Raw genomic sequence first — 22,294 nt, forward strand, 5'->3', positions numbered from 1 at the left:
CAACCAAACTCAGCCATGTGCAAACTCATATTCGTGAAAAGCAAGAATCTGAACACATTCATGCTTAACCTCTCTGTGGTAGCGCTACAGGCTCTGCCTATTCATATTGGAAAAGCTTGGTTTATTTATTTTTTGGAGGACACCACATGGCAACTTGCACTAGTCAACTATAGTATTAACTTGTTAAGAATACTTGACAAGGGCCAAAGTATTAGATAGTTCTATGAGAAGCATATGAGCTGCTAGTACCTGTGCCATGGGTCAATTTTCCCACCAATACTTTATGGTCTAGAAAGTAAAACAGCAGCAGATGACAATGAACTGCTGATCTTGCTTAATAGGCGTTATTCTGGAACCATTTGTTGTCCATTATAAATTACCAGTAACGGCGGACTGCACGATAACGTGCAGTGAATACACTTGACTTGATAGTTCTTATACTCTCTCTGTACGTTTAGCATTCGTTTGCTCAGAGGTGGATGCGCTTGCTGCTCTTTTCTCCACCCTAGCGGCCCGCTTCTTTGTTTGTTGGTATCTTTTCACATTAAAACTGATTAAGTCAGTTTGTGTTGCAATTACTTAGTACGTTTTTCTTAATTTTTCACTTAAGCTAGCACTGAAGTCTTCAATCTGCCTCAAGAATGATTTAAGATATGAAGAGGTAGGGGAAGTGACAGCGAAGATGGTAGGGATGAGAATGGCACCCAGATGCATTTTCTGCACGGCATCCCTGCTGCCGAAAGTTGATTCTACAGTAAGATCATAGAGGTCACATAGGAGGTGTACCAAACAGGTCAATTGGTGAAACGGTTTTTAATCTACAGGCTATTTAAAATCCTGGACACACCGACAGCTGTGGTAGCGTATTATATAAGAAGACAGCACTTGTATTATATCAAAAGTCTTTGAAAAGGGACAATAGAGTTGATCAGCAGGTAATGTTGTCACATAAGACTTAATTATGGTCAGTCTCTAGACCAATATGCCTTCCCATTTAGAGTGCACACATCCTTCATTCATGAATTCTCTTTAAGACCTCCAGGGACACCAATTTCAAGCCATTGTTTAAAAAATTTTGGTAAGATTCACATCCCCTTATCCAAGTGTGTTTGGTTTTTTTTTTTAAAGTTCTCCTATATTCAAACAGTCATTTTGTCTAGGGCATGGAACTGTGTAGCATCTGTTTACAGGCTGTTGTAATGAAAGCAATAAACTGGGTGTCCTGAGATTACGGGAGCAACATCCGTCACAAGTTAGCTGTAAACAGTGCACCAATTGAAGGGGATACACCAAAAAAAAATCTCTCTAAAATTGCATTCAATGTAATAACAATTATACACATTTAAAATACATACATCACCCAAGAAATAATTTGAAATTGGAAAAACATCTTTCATATTATCCTCACCAAGTCCCCTAAAAGGGACACATCACCTAAAAATAATTGTTACATACCCCTTATAGTTTGTAGTGGTGACCAAGAAAAAAAATGTACTTTTTCTAGAAAAAGATAAGATTACATGAAAAAACATTTGAATTGAATGGGACCCAACAGAGGCCGATGCTGTACAATGGCAAACGATGTGAAAAATGCTCATAGGGGGGAAAAAGAAACAATCACATTTGCTAAAAATAATACTTCTGGAAAACTTAGCATATTAGATATATGGGAAAAACACATTTCAGTAATTCTGTGCTTTTGAATTATTATGCAAGATTTTCTCTCCTTTATCTTAGCTTTACCTCCAAGTAACCAAATATTCTCAAATGATGTAATTATGTGGCACAATACCTGTGACAAAACTTCTTTTGGAACATTTTCTTGAATGAATCTCATGTAATCAACAGTAATTTCAAGCAAAGATGCAGTGTCAATCCTAGTTCTGTTTATTTTTGGGAGAAGTGCACGTAGATGATCACAGTTCTTCTTAATCTGTTGTCTGCAGTATGAAGAGAAAAGAAAAAAAAAAAAAAAAAAGAGGTGAAATATAGCTTTTATTAAATGGTCCCAGAGTCCATTTATTCAAAATGCTTTTGGTTTTTTTAGGCTTTTTGTGTACAAAAGGTAAAAATCCACATGTATTTTTACAAGCTTACATTGCCCTGTTAGTCATTAGAACTGTGACTTTCCCTGTTATAATGGACTGTGGACCTACCCAGGGGTATATTTTCTCCAGCAATGCTGTTGACCGTTTTTATTTCCTCTGATAGCTAACCATATCACAGCTATAATACAATTGGATTTACACTATATAGGAGACTGCTTTCACTTAGTACAGGACTACATTAAATTAGTCTAATCATATCAAACCTACACACACTTCACAACAAGGCACCTCTGGGTGCAAGCCTAAGCAGGGCACCATGAGGCCACTAGTTAACAAGCCATAGCAGTGCTGATCAGTTCAACAGCAGAGAAAATTTCAGTAGAAAATTCACTGTTTGGGATCTTTTCATTGTTCGATTTAGATCTTAACTGCAAAGCACTGTGAGAAAGCAGTCAAGTTAGGCAAATCAAAAGCCACTTACACTACCCCTACCACAGACCGTCGCTACAGTTCTAGACAGTTAACAGCATGTATGGCAGAACCCACTTGAAGAGTAAAGCATGCTTTAAAATGAATAAACATAAAAATTGTATTCTAGCCCATTTTCACAAACACACTGTTGGGCACTAAGTGGTTTATTCAGTTCATTTCAGTTTATTTTTATAGAGCATTCCATGTTTTTATAATTTATTTTAAGAGACTCGGACGATTTTCAGGCTTTCATGGAGTAAGGGTCGAAAAAGAAATTTTGCATATAGTTATATTGTTATACTATTTTGGATTTTAATCAATGAACTTAATCCATGAGCTTGTTCCCATTTGTCACAATGGATTAATCCAGGAGCAGTGAATACTAGAAGGCCTTACTTTTTCTACAACAGTTAATAGAAAATAGAAGAATAAATAATACAAGAGTCAAATTAGTATTTTGGAATATCAACAAACAACTTTACTGAAAACACCCACAATTTCCAGATTCAAAATTAAAATATCATGGTAGAGTATCTTGTAAAAACCAAAGTAAATGTAAAATACTTTTTTTCAAACAGGAATTATTATTACATTAAGAAAACTATTAAAAAATATTTCTGATGGAAAACTGCACTAATACATGGAAGTTACCACATGCCCATTTCCACAATTAGTATCTGTCTTAAGTAGCTGCTGATTTTACACAATGCAAAGCAAAAAAAAAAATAATGTAACTACAGATGCAGCAATGTTTTATTAAAACATGGTATCAATATTTTTAAAGGAGAAAAACAAAAGTAGACCAATTGTGCAGACCCTGACTTGATACTGTGATGATCTCACAGGTGTAAACTTGCAATTTATTCTGAATGACAGGACATACGATACCCTGCCAGTGCCTACAAGACACCTCCAAAAGTATAAAACAAGTCTGCCTTCAACCTGCTTACCTCTTGCAAAGATAATAGAGGTTAAGTAGCCTTCCATGAAGTGCCATCCAGTATTTTTTTTGGTTATTTTCATTAAAATGGAAAGGGCTTAAAATAAATAAATAAATAAATAAATACAGAGATAGTCTGTTAAGTTTTATTTAATTGAATTAACAGTGACACCCTTGCCATGTAAATTGAACCTTCCTAAAGAAAAGGGGCATGTTAATTTTGGTGTTTTCTGTAATAGTGCTGTGATTTGAGGGGTTTTGTTTTGATTTCTTATAGCATTTAATTTGATCATTTAAAAATGATTGTTTTAATACTTAAACATATTTTGTATTACAGAGCATACAGGTGAGGAGATCCTCTCTATATTCTGTGCCAAGGCCCTTAGGAAAGGGTGGTCTCAGTATTTTACAAACAAACCCAGGAGTGACTTAGTTCGGTGCCATGTCAGATCACATTCATAACTTCTCTAACTACACGAAATACTCTGCATTATGGATGAAGTTGGGCATGCTGTGGTAATCACATTAAGTTTCTGCACTCAGTAATTAGGGACTCTTATTCTTCTCATTATGGTGCATTAAAAATAATAAAAATGTAAAAATAAACAAACATACCGTTAGATCTAAACAGAGATAAGCTAAATTGAGGTTATGTTCATATGGTGGCTACTGGAGAGTAAATATATCAAATTTAAAGGAGTTTCATATAACATCACACAGTTAAATGAAACTTATCTGTAAATTCTATGGTCATAAAACTGGGAAAAAAAAAAAATATATATATACACATCAGTGTATGCCCTCAGAACAGCCTCACACATTAATACACAGGTCTTTTTGTGCAAGTATTGCATAAGTCATACAAGTTTCTTAAAATCTCAAACCCCAATTCTTGCAGCTTGAAAACGATAGAAATCCACATCAGCAGTTTCCACAATCAGATGCCCCTCTCCATTCCAATGTTATTCCAGAATGCCTTATCACAAAGCTCTTCCTTTTTCTCAGCACCTTTACCCTGGTTTCACCATTCACAGTTGCTCCAATAACCTTCTACACAGGAATTGGTACGCCAACTTTACATTTTGTTCTGCAGGTCTGCCACAAATCCCTTTATGCTGCCTTATTACACTGTTTCGTACAAGAAGTACTCTTCATAAGACATCTCCACTCAACTGACCCATAATTGTCTGTGTGTCTGTCCCTCTCTCTCCCTCATCCACATGCAACCCACTCCTGGCAACCTAACAATGCACCCACCACATGGCCAACAAGCACCAGGCAGACTGACTTGATTTATTCATCTCCCAACCATTTCTCCGGGTGGTTGCAAGGCTCCCACTTTACTTAGCATTTAAATCTATATGGCTGTATTCTGCCAGATAATGATGATGTAGAGGGTATCACAATGATGAGATACCAACTGAGACAGACCAGGAATCAGCACCCCATTGTCTGACTGGGTTTTTCTTGTGATGTCAAAGATGCATGAACTTGCATGCTTTGCTAAAATACAGACAGATATTAGTTTAGGCCCACCAAAACTGACATGCCAAAAACACAACTATTAATCATATTCAGATCTTGCATATGATGATTTGGAATTCTAGTTTCTCACAATTTCAAAATTACACCGAATTAAGAAATTAAAAAACTACTTTGAATGCATCTTTCACTTTTACTGATTAGATCAATGGTAAATCAAACAGTAATTCTGAACACAACTAATCATGTTTAGGATTAAAGGCTCTGAAGCCTATCCTATGAGAATCACACACAATGCAGGAACTAGCTCTGGAAGTGGTGCCAGACCACTCTAGGGTCCATTCTCTCATCTATGGAAAATTTAACTTACCATGCAACCTAATATGCACTACTTTGGGATACAAGATGAGTTTCGGAGCATCTGAAAACACCAATTAGTGTAAGGCAGCAAAATTAGCAACTGTATCCCCTAGATATGAATCATGCCCAGCCAAAAGATTTACAAGGAATTGGATACAAAGCCAGTACTAAAAATAATCTAAATCATGGTCAGGTAAATGGTACAGATATTCTCTGAAGTTTCCAATAAACCACAGGCAGGAGAAAACATTTCTGAAGCAAAAAAAAAAAAAAAACCCAACACCACCATATGCTTAAACATAAACCTGAAAATCCTGTAATAAAAATACTAAAGACTATGCTTTATGTGTTCTATAGCCTGTTATCTAAGCTAATATAAGGTGCAAAATTACAATGTACCAATCTTTATAGTCTTAAGAAGGGCCAGTCGAAATTAAGACAGCATTAGTTACAAGACATGAAGCAGCCTTGGGCGTGGCACAAATCTGCAGCATTAAAAACTAGAGTTCTAAACCACAATCAAGTCCTAAAATACTTGGAATGCCCACTAGAGGGGGATAAACCGTCAAACTCTGCTTAGCCATAAAAAGGGCAACAAAGAATCTCTACAAGCAAAATTATTTTCAAAAAGCTCTGTTAAAACTGCAGCTCCAAAGAGTACAAAAGGCACAGCAGGGGATGCCTGAAAAGGCAAAGACAATCCAGGGACAAACAAATGCCAATCACAAATCAAAGGAATGGTCTAAGAACAGAGCACACAGGTAAAAATCTGAAATAATCAAAAGTAATAATACAAAGGAGAACTCACCACAACCATGAGTGCATACAATAAACTGCAAGGGATTGTGGGATTTCCTTAGTCTTTATAGGTCTGAGAGTAGTCCCTTGCTGTGATATGCGGGTGGTCCTGCCTCTTCAAGATCCACCCATAAAACACAAGGAACAAAGCAGAGTACACATTGGCATAAATAAACTACATAATCAACACTATTAACATAAAAAATTGAACAAAACATGATGTTTGTACCAATGCAGGATGGGGGGCTACGGGACCTTGGCTGAGAGCTTGACACACAAAATCCATTTATGCATACTCTAACATGGGGTCTAAATCAATAATTAATTGAACCTACATGTTTTGTAGATAAGAGAAGGTGGTCCACAGAGGAATACAGAGAATTTGTGAACCATACACATACCAATTCACGTAACAGCTTTGAATTCAGAACCCATCATACAGCTACAATAGCCACTATGCCAACAAAATGCCCCATAGAATTACAATTTCATTAAAGTTAACCAGGTTTTCCATTTCAACCATGTTCGGTCCATCTAGTGCCAGACCTGCATAATTCAGTTAATTGGCTATGGGGATTAAGATGGAACCTGACATTGAGTGCATCCAGCTGTGAACAGGGTGTTAGTCCATTATAGAACACACAGATACAGCCATGACCAGAAAATGACATTATGCACACTGTACATAAATATTTTCTATAACCGACTAGCTTTATGAACATCACTCACCTTCGTCGTTGCTCCTTTACAGAATGAAGAAGAGCTTCCACTTTGCAGTTAATTTCTTTGGAGGGGGAAATAAGATGCTCACTACTCGCAGCATGGCTTAAAGGTTTATTACTAGTTGAAAAGAAAAGAAACATCTTTTAAATGCAGTACTACCATACAATTTTGGGGAAAAAATCCTGCAGTTTTGTTTAGCACGTGAACCAATTTCAGCACAAGAAAGGAATAATGACATACATTTTATGAATTACTGATTTTGTAGATGTTCTAATATACTAATATGGTACTGTGTTTCCACATTTCATAGAAGTCACTCTTTAAGAAGAAAATCACAATTTGTGTTTCTATTAAAAAGTAATAGTCTACTATTTATCTACTATCTAATAAAACACTAAAGTCTGTGTGTCCAGTCCCTCAGAGCAATCTGATTGGTCAGCTCGGCTTTGATTTTATTGGTCGGTTTGAATTTGGTGATGCAACAAAAGAGGAAGTGCAAGTTTGAGATGTAAAGGTGTATATGGTTGAGAGTTACCTTTACAGACAGAAACTAGAAAACCAGAGAAAGGCACCTAAAAAATAATGACAGTCTAACAAGCAGACTTTACATGAAAACAACCGAGAAAGGGAGTACAGGTAAACAGAGTTTCAGATACACAAATACAGTGGAAAGGTACTGAAAATACATGTAGAATAAAAGGGTCAGAAACATACAGAAGAATATGCATCTTCAGTAGCTGGTTAAATTAGGAAAGATTTTGATGGTACTACCACAAGAGAAATAAGGACAATACTCAATCTGAAACTCTGGATTAACAGTGAAATCCATTTCATTCCCTTGCATATAGAGCAGCCAATACAAAAATTACCTCATGGACAGTGGAGATCCACAGCACATGTGGCATCCAGGATATTACTTACCATAAGAGCAACGTCTCCTCCAGGATGGGCACTGATGCCTCCATGTCAGACAAAAGGACTACCTTCTGTGCTCACTTTGGTCTAAACAAACACACACACACACACACACACACACAGCTATAGTTTCTGCAGATGAACACATTTTCATACTGTACACAGACAAAAAAAATAAAAAATAAATAAATCTATAGTGGAGTAGATCCTTGAGGAGTGTGAACACTTCCAAAATGGTGGGTGCAGACGGGGTTCCCAGCCACGTACACCAGGGCATGTGCTAATCAACTAGCAGACATCATCCCACACACCACCATTCTGCAGGGGCTATGAATTTTACTATCACGTATCAAGTGTTTTCAGTGTCGGTCCTGGGGACCCCCTTCGGCTGCAAGTTTGTTAAAACCAACTTTAGTTTTTCATTGATGACTAGCCTAATTATGTGAGTCATTATTTTCCGGTTACTGCGTTTCAGGGTAAATGCAGAAAATACCCTGATGAAATTGTGAGAACTCCTCTTTAGTGGTAGTTAATTTCTATTTCAAGTAGGGCCTAGTGCTTGGCTGTGCTTTTTACTAGTTTGTTTTGCCCTACACCAACTATTTGTCCCTTGGTTACCATTTTTAGTTTTAAATTTCATGTCTTGCTTTTTTTTGGACTGCATTTTGTCTTTTTGACTATCTCCTGGTTCTACTTTCATTCTCAAAAGTAATCCTTGGGTACACCTTATATTCCAACAGGTACATTCCAAATGAGAATTTAGCAGCGAAGCTCAGAATAAATGGACTGAATGTCATTCAGTGTAACTGGATCCACAACATTCTAACTAGTAGAGTCAGGACTGCATCTATAACAGTGTCAATTTGAATGCAGGAGCACCGAAGGGCCGTGTGCTCAGCTCAGTTTTTTTTTTTTCTGTTTATGCAAGACTGTTTGTGACGTACTTTATAAGAAAACTCTTCTACCTCTGAGTTGATGAGTATGTAACAAAAGACCAGTTAATATGATTACCTTTTCTGCTATTTACAAGAACATAGCACTGAATGTGAAGAAGGCACAGAGATTAATTTTCAATAAAGCCAGGGTAAAGCAATTTCAGTCACATTTTCATGTAGTTTCACAATGCTGGTTTAGTACCTGTGACCATTAGGGGGTGTAACAGAGCCCCAGACAAGTCCCAGGATTCAAGTGAACGCTTATTTAATAAAATAGCTTTAATCAGGCTTCTTCACTACAAGGTTTAGAAAAACCATAAAACTCTTCTCTTTTTCCTCCTCCACTTCTCGCCAGTAAGCGTTGTCGTTTCTCCATACCCAACTACCCACGTGATATCGAGGCTCCTTTTATGCCAGACCTGACAGTACTTCCAACCGCATGAAATTTCCCCAAATAAAGTATTTCCAGGTCAAGTTTAAGCTTCCTAAAGTGGAAAAAATCCTTCCGTGCAGTTCTTGTGGTGGTACCCATGGAACCCAGTAGGTCTGATTCCCAATATGTAATGTGGATGTGTACAAAGGTGCACCAGTCCAGGGATACTTTCACCTAGTTTAGGAGGACAGATTTTCAAGGTGATCTGCTCCCCTGATAACCGAGTCCACCCATTATACTGGCATCCTGCCCAGGTAAGGGTCTTCTGTCCAACTCCACCATGAAGCCAGACCATCCATGTTGCTATGCCAGCCTCCTGGCTAAGTGAGGGATTGTGGTTCATTGTGGCTGGGATGCCTGTCAATTCCTGTTGTCTATCACATTCGGCCTTAAGAAATTTAGTGATGCAGTACTTTTTTTTTTTGTTACCAGTATACCATGCGACACTAGTCTTGGCATGAGCCATTGCCATATTAGTGTCATGTAGTCAATAAGTACAGACTCCACTGTGCATTGGTACAAGTTGGAAAGATTAAAAAACATCCATCACCACCACGGATTGTTCAAAAATATAAAATGTGGGAAAATGTGAAACACAGAAATGCTAAATTGGGGCTCGGCTGCATTAAGCAACCATATGTTGCATGTGCATGAAAAATTAAACCAGTTAACAAAATTTTAAATGACAGTAATGTAAAATTAAGTTAATGTAAACACATACGTTCTGTTATACATGTATGTAAACACATTAAAATGTACGAACGTGAAAATTTTGCAAGCTGAAGTGCAGTATTTTGTTACCAGACTCAGTCCTTAAGCCACAACATCCCCATTGTTGAGGAAAGTACTCACCAAAAGGCACTCTCATTTAAAGAGGAAGCATTGCTTTTCAGCTTATATTCCTCATCAATATAATGAGCTGTTATCCTCAAGCATGCTTCCATAGTTCTACTCAACCACAAATTGGTTGTAAGTGCTACTTGTTTCAGATCCATTTTGATAATTGTCTGACATTTGGAATAAAGTAAAGGCAATGTTACTTCAGAAAAATAATTGCAGGAGTGCCCAATTTTTCACATCCTGAATGTTGACCTTTTTTTTTTTTTTTTTTAAAAAAGTTTTGTTGTGTGGCATTTTAATTGGAGGCTAAAATTTTGATAAATAAAAACGTGAGGACTACAGTTATCAGACTTGGTTTTCAATAGCTGAATAAAGAAGTATTACTTGTTTCTGTTATAACTAACACTATTGCAGACAACTTGGTGCAGCTTGTTTAGTTTTTATGCTCTTTTTATACTGGAATATGTGGTTGAATTTTAAATGGCTGTATAAATGTTTGTGCAGTACACAAACCAGTTTTTTTGTGGAAACTACTGCAAACAAAAATGAAATACATGCACATTTTTAAAAGAGGTTATTGGGGACCAGATTCATAAAAATGTGTTTAGCATTTAGCAAGTGTTTAGTCGTATGATGGAAGTTCCTCGGATTTATCAGAGCTCTTGTGCATAGGGAATGTGTCTGTGCCAGATTACAACACCCATTTGCGGTTTAAAGCAGTTTTTAATTGGGAAAGCTTAATCTATGAGAGTTCAGCAGTACTAAATAGAATGCTGTAATCACTTTCCACAATTATTATACTGAGGCAATCTTAAATATACTGTAATTGTGATTAATATACAATTAATTGTGCAGCCCTAGGTTGAGAGACTTGTTCAGAGACACACAAGAGGTGGATATTGAACAGGCATACTTGTAAATTAGTCAATAATTTATACAAGGCCACACTGTCTACAAAATGATTTCGGCATTATGGATTTATGGGTTAAAAAGAAGCATGATCAGATTCCTCACTTATTCTTCCAAGTAAGAACAGCTTCAAAAAACCATTTAAAATTGATGAAACATTTAATCAGAAAGTGATCAAAACACAACTGCATAACTTGAAGTGCTCATGTGAGTTTTTTCAGTCATTTTCTAGCCAGTTTTCTAGTTCAGAGGAGTGGTAAAACCAACTACAGATGGGTGCCGGTCTATTAAAGGGCAGTCACATACTAAGCCATTATACTTCATTAACCTAAAATATACTGCTCAAAAGAATTAAAGGAACACTTTTTAATCAGAGTATAGCATAAAGTCAATGAAACTTATGGGATATTAATCTGGTCAGTTAAGTAGCAGAGGGGGTTGTTAATCAGTTTCAGCTGCTGTGGTGTTAATGAAATTAACAACAGATGCACTAGAGGGGCAACAATGAGATGACCCCCAAAACAGGAATGGTTTAACAGGTGGAGGCCACTGACATTTTTCCCTCCTCATCTTTTCTGACCGTTTCTTCACTAGTTTTGCATTTGGCTACAGTCAGTGTCACTACTGGTAGCATGAAGCAATACCTGGACCCTACAGAGGTTGCACAGGTAGTCCAACTTCTCCAGGATGGCACATCAATACGTGTCATTGCCAGAAGGGTTTGCTGTGTCTCCCTGCACAGTCTCAAGGGCATGGAGGAGATTCTAGGAGACAAGCAGTTACTCTAGGAGAGCTGGAGAGGGCCATAGAAGGTCCATAACCCATCAGCAGGACCAGTATCTGCTCCTTTGGGCAAGGAGGAACAGGATGAGCACTGCCAGAGCCCTACAAAATGACCTCCAGCAGGCCACTGGTGTGAATGTCTCTGACCAAACAACCAGAAAAACTTCATGAGGGTGACCCAAGGGCCCCATGTCCTCTAATGGGCCCTGAGCTCACTGCCCAGCAGCATGCAGCTCGATTGGCATTCGCCATAGAATACCAGAATTGGCAGATGCACCACTGGTGCCCTGTGCTTTTTACAGATGAGAGCAGGTTCACCCTGAGCACGTGACAGAAGTGAAAGGGTCTGGAGAAGCCATGGAGAACATTATGCTGCCTGTAACATCATTCAGCATGAGCAGTTTGGTGGTGGGTTAATGATTGTCTGGGGAGGCATATCCATGGAGGGTCACACAGACTGCTACAGGCTTGACAAAGGCACCTTGGCTGCCATTAGGTATCAGGATGAAATCCTTGGACCCATTTCCAGACCCTATGCTGGTACAGTGGCTCCTGGTGCACGACAATTCCTGGCCTCATGTGGTGAGAGTATGCAGGCAGTTCCTGGAGGATGAAGGAATTGATACCATTGACTGGCCACCACACCTTCCTGACCTAAATCCAATAGAACACCTCTGGGACATTATGTTTTGGTCCATCCAATGCCACCAGGTTGCACCTCAGACTGTCCAGGAGCTCAGTGATGCCCTGATCTGGGAGGAGATCCCCCACAACACCATCTGTCATCTCATTAGAAGCATGCACCAATGTTGTCAGGCATGTATACAAGAACACAGGGGCCATACAAAGTGCTGCGTACAATTTTGAGTTGCTGCAATTAAATTTTGGCAAAATGGACTAGCCTGCCACAATTTTTTCACTCTGGTTTTTGGGGTGTCTTTGAATTCAGGGCACTGTAGGTTGATCATTTTCATTTCCATCAAACGATGTGGCATCCTTTCGTTCCTAACACATTACCCAGTCTATATCAGTATAGATATCCAGGAGGATTTCTTTTTCCCATTGAGATCTGATGTGTTTTCAAAGTGTTCCTTTAATTTTTTTGAGCAGTTTACATATACTTCATACAAGAAAGAAAAGCTAAAGTAAACCTGTCACTATACAGCCTTCTGCAACAAACTAAATTTAACAAACAAAAATTTGATTTGAATATTTCTCTACAATACTTTAACATTCTTGTCTCTATTAAAAATGGATTATAATGCATTTTAATATTTAACAATGCAATTTTATTAATTAGGGCAAAGATTTAACCTCATCAAATAAATTCTGAGGTGTTACCCTGTCAGTCTCCTACTGCCCATCTTAAGCATACAGTTAATACTACAAGGCCACACCATCATCTCTAAAGTATTGCAAGATTAGCTTTGCATTATAAAATACTTGATTTACAAGATCATGAATTTTATTTGAAATGGGTTTCTGTACAATTAATGAGGAATATGGAGCACAGAAATGAATGATAAGACAATTACTACTTACACCACCACAGGACGCAGCAGAGTTCTACAGATATGAGAACACCAGTGCTGTAAGAAATCTACATACGACCTCAAAATGTTTATAGGACTACATCTGTAATTTATCTTGGTGATACTCGCAATTTAAGATGCCAGAAATCTCTTTAAGTTAGAGGTCTTAAAATACAGTAGCACTAGATTTGAGAAAAATTACTTATTGAAAGGGAGTCTACTGCACTGACTTTTTGTGAAAGGTTTAAAAATAAAAAAATGCTGTATTAGTGATAACATTCAGAGAAAGTAGTATTTCATTTATTGCATTATTATCAGCTTGATCAGTGCAGATTAAAAAGTGGACTTGTTTTTTTCCCCAAATTCTGTTTTTAACATTTTTATATTATTAAAACGAATAATTATACTGCACATTTTCTATAAAAAAAATATGATTATTATACGTCCATCCATTTTCTTAATGTTGTACTCGGGTACTATGATATTTGGGTATTGCAGAGAACAAACTCTTACTTCAGATGTTACTTTAAAGCTGGACAGGTTTGAACAGATGAGTAGAAAAAGCAGGAGGACTGGAGATTTTTGTGAATGTGCAATGATGAAAAAGGGAGCACAGTATAATTAGAACTAAATTTGTGATCCAGGCTTTGAATTGCAGACTGAATTAGTCCATATCATTTCCAGGGAAAGTAAGTTGCATCATCTTGGATAACTTACCAACCAAAATTATTGAATCTGTACCAACGTCTTCTTGTTGAATCATTCTAAAGACGTATTATGCCTATTCCTTTCATGGACACTGCTATACCCAAATATTAGTGTCTTTAAATATAAACCTGTGGCATAAACTGAGCAGGTCTGACCTCAACTTACTGCCACCTACAAACCTGTATTGCATTACAACAAGTTTAAAAAGCTTCAGAGCAGTTGAATTCCTCACCTTCCCCCTACACTTTAACCTTCATTCTCTATTTTCCAGCAAAACCACATTTTTTTTTTTAACTAAGGTCTTAAAAATGGACAGACATGCGCACACACACTGGCCTGTACTTTTGCCCAGTTTATTCCCTTGGGAAATTCAGCTTAAAGTATGACTGGCTTAAAAACAAAACACACAAATTGATAATTTGCCTAAGATACATTTTTGGATGAAACAACAGCAACTGGACCTTGTAGTAATCTGCCGAGATAGAGCAATAATAATGGTAGATCCAGCCACACTAAAAAAGCTCTTTTGAGCTTCACAACAGATGTTTGGCTACATTTAGTATTTAAAAATTGATAAGGGAAAAAAAAATTAGACAAAAGTAACTCAATCTGTAAACATTTCAATTTGGAGGTATTCAAAACCATTTGTTTAGGCATCAGTTGTATCAGCATCAGTTGTATGGCGGCCATGGCCAAAACCTGTGTATTTAAAAGTTTCTACATACAAGGGTCAATCTAGTTCAATACATAACACATATCAAGTGTTGTTTATCAGGGTTGGGCTTGGCCCCTTAGTTCCAGTGAATGGAACTCTTAATGTTTTGTGGGAACAGTTTAGAGATGGGCCCCTTCCTGTTCCAACATGACTGCACACCAGTGCACAAAGCAAGGTCTATGAAGAAATGGATGCACGAGTTTGATGTGGAGAAACTTGACTGGCCTGCACAGAGCTCTGACCTCAACCTGATAGAACACCTTTGGGATGAATTAGTGCAGAGACTGTGAGCGAGTCAGGCCTTCTCATCCAACATCACTGCCTCACTTCACAAATGCTCTCCTGGATGAATGGTCAAAAATTCCCATAAACAAACTCCTACACCTTGTAGAAAAGTCTTCCCAGAATAGTGGTGGGAATAGGATGAAATTAAATTTCTTGTGTGTATAAAAGCAGGAGTCCCAATATATACAATTCATTCATACACACACAACACAGTAACTTGCAAATACATACTGTATAATATATTGTACTCATTGGCCTGAGGAGACAGTAAAGTAAGAATTTCATTGTATTACATACACAATGTACATATGACAATAAACTCAAGCATGTTCTAATAGAGCAAGCCCGCACCTTGGGGAGGGGGACAACCATGACACTTGTCAGGGGCCCGAGCTAGATAGGGGCCCACCCTTTAAGTGACGTTTTAAAATATATGCACATATTTGAAACACGAAAGGGGCCTTAACTCTGTCAGCTGCCTGGGGCCCAGAATTTCCTAGGTGCGGGCCTGAATAGAGAGGCATCTCTTCAATTCAAGAGCTCAATCCCACTTGAACATGCACATCTGTCATGCACAAGAGGAAGTGGTTGAAGCTGTAAGCAGCATAGGACTGAATGCTTGAATTGTGGATTATGAGTAACTAGCAATTTTAGATTTTCTTCCTGGATGTTTTGATATAGTTTATTGCTCCCCATTGAAACTCACCGAATCAATCAATTTTGTGATATTCATTCTCCAATGGAATTGGAGATTAAAAGCTTCTCTTACCCATTACTATAAACATGTAATACATAACAGATACATTTTTGGTTGGAGTATTCTATTAAACATTTCACCTTTCTTACAGAGTTTTCAAATGAAACATGATAAAAATATTGGGACAAATGATAACCACCAAGTCTATGTGAACTATGCTGCACAGCTAAATCTTAAGTGTAACTCAAATATCAAATTAGATGTACCCAAAGCAATACATTGTGAAAATATTAAGAATTAAAAAATATCTACAAAACCATTTTTCTTTTTACTTGATAAAAATTATTAGTCACAGGTTTTTGCAGTTTTTAGGTCTTTTTTTTTCTTCTAAAGAATGTTTGACAAACATCAATGCAAGCTTGCAGGAAAATATTCACAGTAAAAAAAGGAACTGAAAAAAATTAGACAATATGACAAACCTTTTGATGCATTTAGACCTTGCTTCACAGAATTTTGAATCCTTCTGTACAAGTTTAGTACCCACAAATGAAACTTGTTTTTTGGGATTTTCATTCATATCTAAAGAAAAAGAAAATTATAAAAAGAGGGAAAAATAACATAATAAAATATCTGCTTTCAATGTTCTACATGTACAGGTTTATTTTTATTAATAAAAATACAAAATAGATTTTTCATTGGTTTGTTATTGAATATTACACAAGATTTGTGCCTTTTAGTTTGGTTATTTGGTCAAAATTACCATTAGTGCTCTATTGAATGCTATTCTAATTTGGGTGCATTTGTCTGGAAAGGTTTTGCTCGCTTATTATCATATGAATATTGCAACACTGAACAACACCTAAAAGGAAAAAGATTAAGTTTTTCTCCTTTGCAGTTATTGTTTATCTTTACAGTGTGATATTTAGTTAAATAATAAAAAAAAATAAAAAAAAAATGTACTGGCAAATGTGACTTACATATATGTTTGACACACAAAGTAAAAACAGTAAGGAAATTTAGTATGGTTAAGTTGCAAGGTAATTTGTTAAAAAATTGAAGATGAAAAGAAGAATTTTAAGCTGAATAATTTCACAAAAAAGCACTACTTTTACTTTCATCCAAAAGTATAAGCTTTACAACTTCAGAATCCAAGATTTCATCTTGCTATTTGGATTTGGAAAGAATATAGTCTTTAGTTAAAATGAAGGGATCTCTATTGTGTTTAAAAGCTGCATCTCCACAGTTGTCTAGCGCCATAATTTGTATTTGGACAGTTCAATGTCACACTGCATCCAAAGGTCCTGCTTGTGTTTTTACATGACGACATGTTAAATTACAAACTTCCGATATTAATTTGTTAACAAGGATTAAGTACCTTGATGTACTTTTCTTGTGCAGTATTAATGCAGAGTAAATAGTAACTTGTTTACCTTAACGCTAAACCACTAAAACCCACACACTTTGCCGTTTTCAAGTTTATATAGTTTTGCCTTGTCAAATGTTCACTGTGATTTCACTTTAAAATAGTGGAAACAGACAATATTATGTAAGCAGAGTCTACACAGTACTTTGCAAGCTGTGCTACCATATAGTAGAAAAAATAAATAAATAATATATATATCTATCTCACATAGAAGAGAAGGTCTGTGATACAGTTTGCATATTTCTAGCTGGAGATCCACAAAGGGAGAAAATGAATCACGTGTATTATTTTATATTATATATATTAGTACATATAGATACATATACACATACAGTGCATACATATACATATGCGGCTATTTCAGCAGTATCACAGCCTTCAACCAGCATGCTTAATTGACAATGAGACAAGCTGGGGTGGCACAAAATACATGCAAGCTTGTATGCATGACTTTCTACTGCACAATATCAACTAAAAGTGGTAACACAACTAATTTCACCAAACATGGCAGTCAATACAAAGAATTTCAAGAGTTACTTATTTCTGAATTACAGAAACAATAATAAGTAAAGGCCTGTAAACTGCTGTATTTAAAGTAGGGATGTGACACTTTTTGTTACAGGCTAAAACTGTTTTTGTAGCCAGTTCAACGTTTAATGGATCAAGATTGGGGTCTACAATTATTATTAACCCCACCGAAGACTACTTTTAGTCTGCACTGTTGCTCCCTCAATTTTTAATCCTATGCCATTAGGTGTGTAGTCAAAGCACGTTAGATCTGATAACATGTACAAATCAGCACTTGACATTCTTAAACTTATTTAAATTACAAATATGGAACGGTGCAAGCTGAAGAAATCCTAAAGTTAGCTGTGAGCAGCATGGTGGGTAATGAACGCCCTGAACCTTACACCACAAGACTGACAACTATTCCCATCACTGTCTCACTGTTTGAGCCTAGGTAACTCATGTAATCTGCCTGTATGTTAATAAATCTAAAATATTATGCATGAAAATTAATACATTTTTTTATAAAGTATTTGAATGTATAACAGCAGAGGTCTGAAACTAAACATTTAATCTCATAATCAAAAATACCGGTGGAAATAAGGGGTTGCAAGTTAAACACAATAGTAAGGAAGCAATTTTAAACGCTAAGAGTAACGGGAGTCTGAAACAAATTACTGAGACACTAAATCAAAATCTTGGTTAGCTCTTAAGTAGTATCTGGATGAGACACAGAGACAGCTTAGCTCGATGGCCTGAATGGTCTCCTCTCATTTGTTAAATGTCCTGTGTTTTTATGAAACTAGAAAATACACCATATAAAAATGACTTGGGAGATAAAATGGACTTGTTCACTGTCCACATCCAAAAGAAATGAGAGTAAAGAACCAATTAATAAGAGTAATATGGATGTTAGAACATTCAGCACAATGCAGGGAGTACAGTTTGGCTTGGTTATATACTGTACAACACACTAGTAAAAGAAAGAGCAAGGCTGGGAGCATGAGGCCTTTTGGCTTTCATAATACAAAAAAAGACATAGAAGCACTAGGGAAAGTCCAGAAATCAAAGATTGACTTCAGGACTGCAATGTATGAGCTATGACAAAAAACTGAAAGAGGAATCTTTTTCTATTTAAGCTACTGGAGACTGAGAAGTGATATGGTTGAAGTAGCCAAAAATTATTACGTTTTTAGGGTCAAATGGATTCTTCAACAAGAACACTCTTGACACAAATGGAACCCAATTACAGGGAAATTTTGTTGAAAAATTAGGAAACAGATATTCACACATAAAACTAAAGGAACATAACATTTGTCAGCTAAAAGCTTTGTCACAGACTATGAGTTTAAGGACCCTCTAAATGGGTACTTTGGTTTAATAAAGTGAACAAGCTTGGCAAGCAAGTTTGGATGAATGGCCCGGTGCTCTTTAAAACTGTTGCTATGTAAAACTCGTAAACAGTTAAAAGATATCCCGACTTAAATAAGGAAGTCAATGAAAAACATAACTTTTAAATTCAGTGTGCTTTTTCGCTGTATAAACCAAAGAATTAAAGCTTTAAGCAATTTGCAAACGGACAGATTTTTTTTTTTTTAATCGACCAGGTGTTAAAATACAAACCTAATTGAAAGGTTTGACTTTCTGATAGTTGTGATCACAGTCTATTCAAATCTGATTACCCCCTCAGTTATAAATCACAAATGCCGCTTGAACAGCATTCCCTTTCAAAAATTGTGTCAGTCAAAGGCTATTAAATCACATTTCCCGAAAGGCGTTAATACACCAAGACCACCACTACCCAATCTACAAGTCTTACCGTTTGTAATAGTGTTTTAAAGTCGGTCTGGAGTTTGTTACACTCAGAATAATAATTCTCGCGAACGTAAAGAAGGCACGTGGAAATGTGCGGCCGAACGACCTGCCAGTTCGCCAGCGGCACGTGTTGATCAGCGCCGCGCCGCTCTGCTGCAGCTGCTTTTAACTGAGGCGTCCGCTTCAGCACCGGCAACAATTGACCCCAGCGCGCCGTCCACAAAGTCTCGTGATGGATCAGGACTGTGTCGCTAATTAAATCATTGACAGATCAGGGGATGCGCTGTAATAACATCCGAAAGCCTTGAGAAATAAATCAAATGCATCGTAACCATCTAATGTTGATGGGAAACATCGCAAGAATCACCATAATGAAATTTCAAGGTTTGATTTTATTCCTTTATTATTTAACATGCCAGCAGACTGATTGGACTGATTTCTGCTGGGCAGCCGATGTCTGTCCAGGCAAACAGAAGCCACTACCTGGACTGGCCGACAGTTTTCTCGGGGACCGAACTCTCAAGGCAGGTTGGATGAACTGGAAGAGGGCATATGGGGAGAAAATGGACATGCAGTAGGTAGGGAATTTAACAGTGAATCGATGTGTTTACTAATGTTAGGCGATTTTATTAAACATCCATCCATTTTTTTTTTTTTTTAAACTTGCTTTATCTACGAGATTGTAGGCTATGCTGGCGTCATTGGGAGCAAGCAGGGACGTTTGGTCGGGGAGGCAGGTGACATAATTATTTGATTTCTTTTCAAGATAACATAAAATATTTGTCCACTTGTCTGTGCAATAGGTTTTGTTTTCTGTATGATTCCGATAACTTTGATAATTTTTATAGTCCAAATCGCTGAACTGGCGCATTTCCTGATCCAATACTGGGGAGAAACGCGAGGTGCTGTAGCAACGACCCTCACCTCACCATGGACTGCGCAGTCCGTTACACACCGGGTTGATGCATGCAATTGGCGTGTGCCTGTTGCTGTTTCTCTGTATGTCACCAATATAATGTTTGCAGACACGTTTATTATACACCCTGACTTTCCACAGTCTGGCTAATATCTTTAATGAACGTGTGTGACATATTTGGTCTTGCTGATCGGACATAAACCCGCAGTGAAAAGGCACAAGGTATGGCAGACAGTACCGTACCACCCTGAAGGGGGCGCATGTAACAACAACAACAACATTTATTTATATAGCACATTTTCATACAAAAAAGTAGCTCAAAGTGCTTTACATAATGAAGAAACATAAAAAGACAAAATAAGAAATTTAAAATAAGACATTAGTTAACAGAGAAAAAGAGTAAGGTCCGATGCCCAGGGAGGACAGAAAAAACAAACAAACAAAAAAACTCCAGACGGCTGGAGAAAAAAATAAAATCTGCAGGGGTTCCAGGCCACGAGACCACCCAGTCCCCTCTGTGAACCCAACAGGTGCTTAATGCATTTTAAGATTTCTTATTGATATTTTCCGAAGAACATTTGAGACTTTTTAAAATGTATTGTAGATATTTAAAAATGTAGAGGAACATATTTTGAGATTTCTGGAAACGAGTTTCAGGTAACCTAAAGAATAAGTTCGATATTTTTCCAAGTCCAAGTTTATTTTTTCATAAACATGGTATAGGCATTTCCTACATTAAGTTGTATTCTATAGTTAGGCGTTTTTATATAAATAATAAAAAAAAAATCTTGCCCACTCTAGTGCTTTACAGTGAAGGCTAATGGGGCACCAAAAAGTAAAAGCCTAAAAACTTGCAGAGCGGCAAAAGTTTCAATATAAGAAAACATGCTCTCTGTGTTTCTGATGCATGTCTCTGACAACACACAGATTAGGAACACCCACTGATGCAGTGCATTGCCGCACCCACCACACAACAAACCAACTCAGGATCCAAATTAGGACCCGAGTGCAGCCATGCAACGGGTTATGCCTCAGCACCACACCCATTCAGATGGAGTGGAACAGTGTGAGGTTTTTTATGGTGGCTGGACAGGATCTGGAAATCATTTTATCACATTCCTGGTACCATTTTTCATATGGCAAAGGATACCTATTCTATTTGCTTGAGTGGGTTATCACATAAATAGGGAAGTAAATTTTAAAATAAAACGTGGCACATAAAGTTTACAATGATTTTAGTTTTTAAAAGTTATATCCCCCTTCCCAAACACACACACACACAGGTCTGAACACATGCCAGAGCCCTTAAAAAGAAAGAAAACTTATGACTTTCACAGTCGCAGTGAGGCATCGTGCATACTTATTGCTGTTGGTATAAAGGAGCCCCCACAGCATTTCTTGACACCCTTCAGCTGAAGGATTCATTGGCTGAAAGTTAGTGTTTCAGAGAGAGGATGTGTAGCATTGTCCCTAACGGCACACAGTTTTGTTTTGATCCTCTCCTTCTCTAATGACCTCTATGGGGTCCAGAGTGTTTCACACCTGAGCCTACCCTTTTTTTTTTTTTTTTTAACTTTTGGATTTGGTGGGCTTCTTTTGAAGTGATTTTACCAGCCAAGTGCATCACAGCAAAGCTGTCTTAATGTATGGGTGCTGGTTGGGGACCCCAGGAGCACAGGGGCCCACAATGTTTCACATGTCTCTGTATGTTTCGGTTTTGCTATCAAAACAGGGGCCACAGTATATTACTTTGGCTGGGGGCCCATGCTGCTGCTAAAATGGGCCTGCGTTACAGCATAGAAAATGTCACTGGCCGTCCGAGAGTTGTAGAAGATGTGAAGGATGTCGCTTCACACATTAAAGGAAAACGGTCTCTTAAGGAAAAAAGAGCCTGCCTTGTCATTTCTTGTGTTATTCCACTGGGATATGAGACCAGTTGAACCTGCTGTGAACCCCAAGTACTAGAAGGAGTGCACCACCTCTACATCCACTCCATAAATAGTGACCAGAGGCTCTTTGTTGCAGCAAAAGTCAATAACCAGTTCCTTGGTTTTGCTGA

General features: G+C 37.4%; 1 protein-coding gene across 1 annotated transcript in view; it reads right to left on the reverse strand.

Moving 5' to 3' along the window:
- LOC120524004 overlaps positions 1–19,451 on the reverse strand; it is a 41,545-nt gene extending 22,094 nt beyond the window's left edge. Inside the window, exons 1-4 of the mRNA XM_039745800.1 lie at positions 19,324–19,451; positions 16,054–16,153; positions 6,829–6,939; positions 1,793–1,940 (exon numbers count right to left, since the gene is read on the reverse strand). Of these exons, the coding sequence (XP_039601734.1) occupies positions 1,793–1,940; positions 6,829–6,939; positions 16,054–16,151 (357 nt within the window). The 5' untranslated portion in view covers positions 16,152–16,153; positions 19,324–19,451. The remainder of the gene's footprint in view (positions 1–1,792; positions 1,941–6,828; positions 6,940–16,053; positions 16,154–19,323) is intronic.
- Positions 19,452–22,294: the final 2,843 nt, after the last annotated feature.

Source organism: Polypterus senegalus, chromosome 2, assembly GCF_016835505.1.
Source record: "Polypterus senegalus isolate Bchr_013 chromosome 2, ASM1683550v1, whole genome shotgun sequence".
NCBI classification, from domain to species: domain Eukaryota; kingdom Metazoa; phylum Chordata; class Cladistia; order Polypteriformes; family Polypteridae; genus Polypterus; species Polypterus senegalus.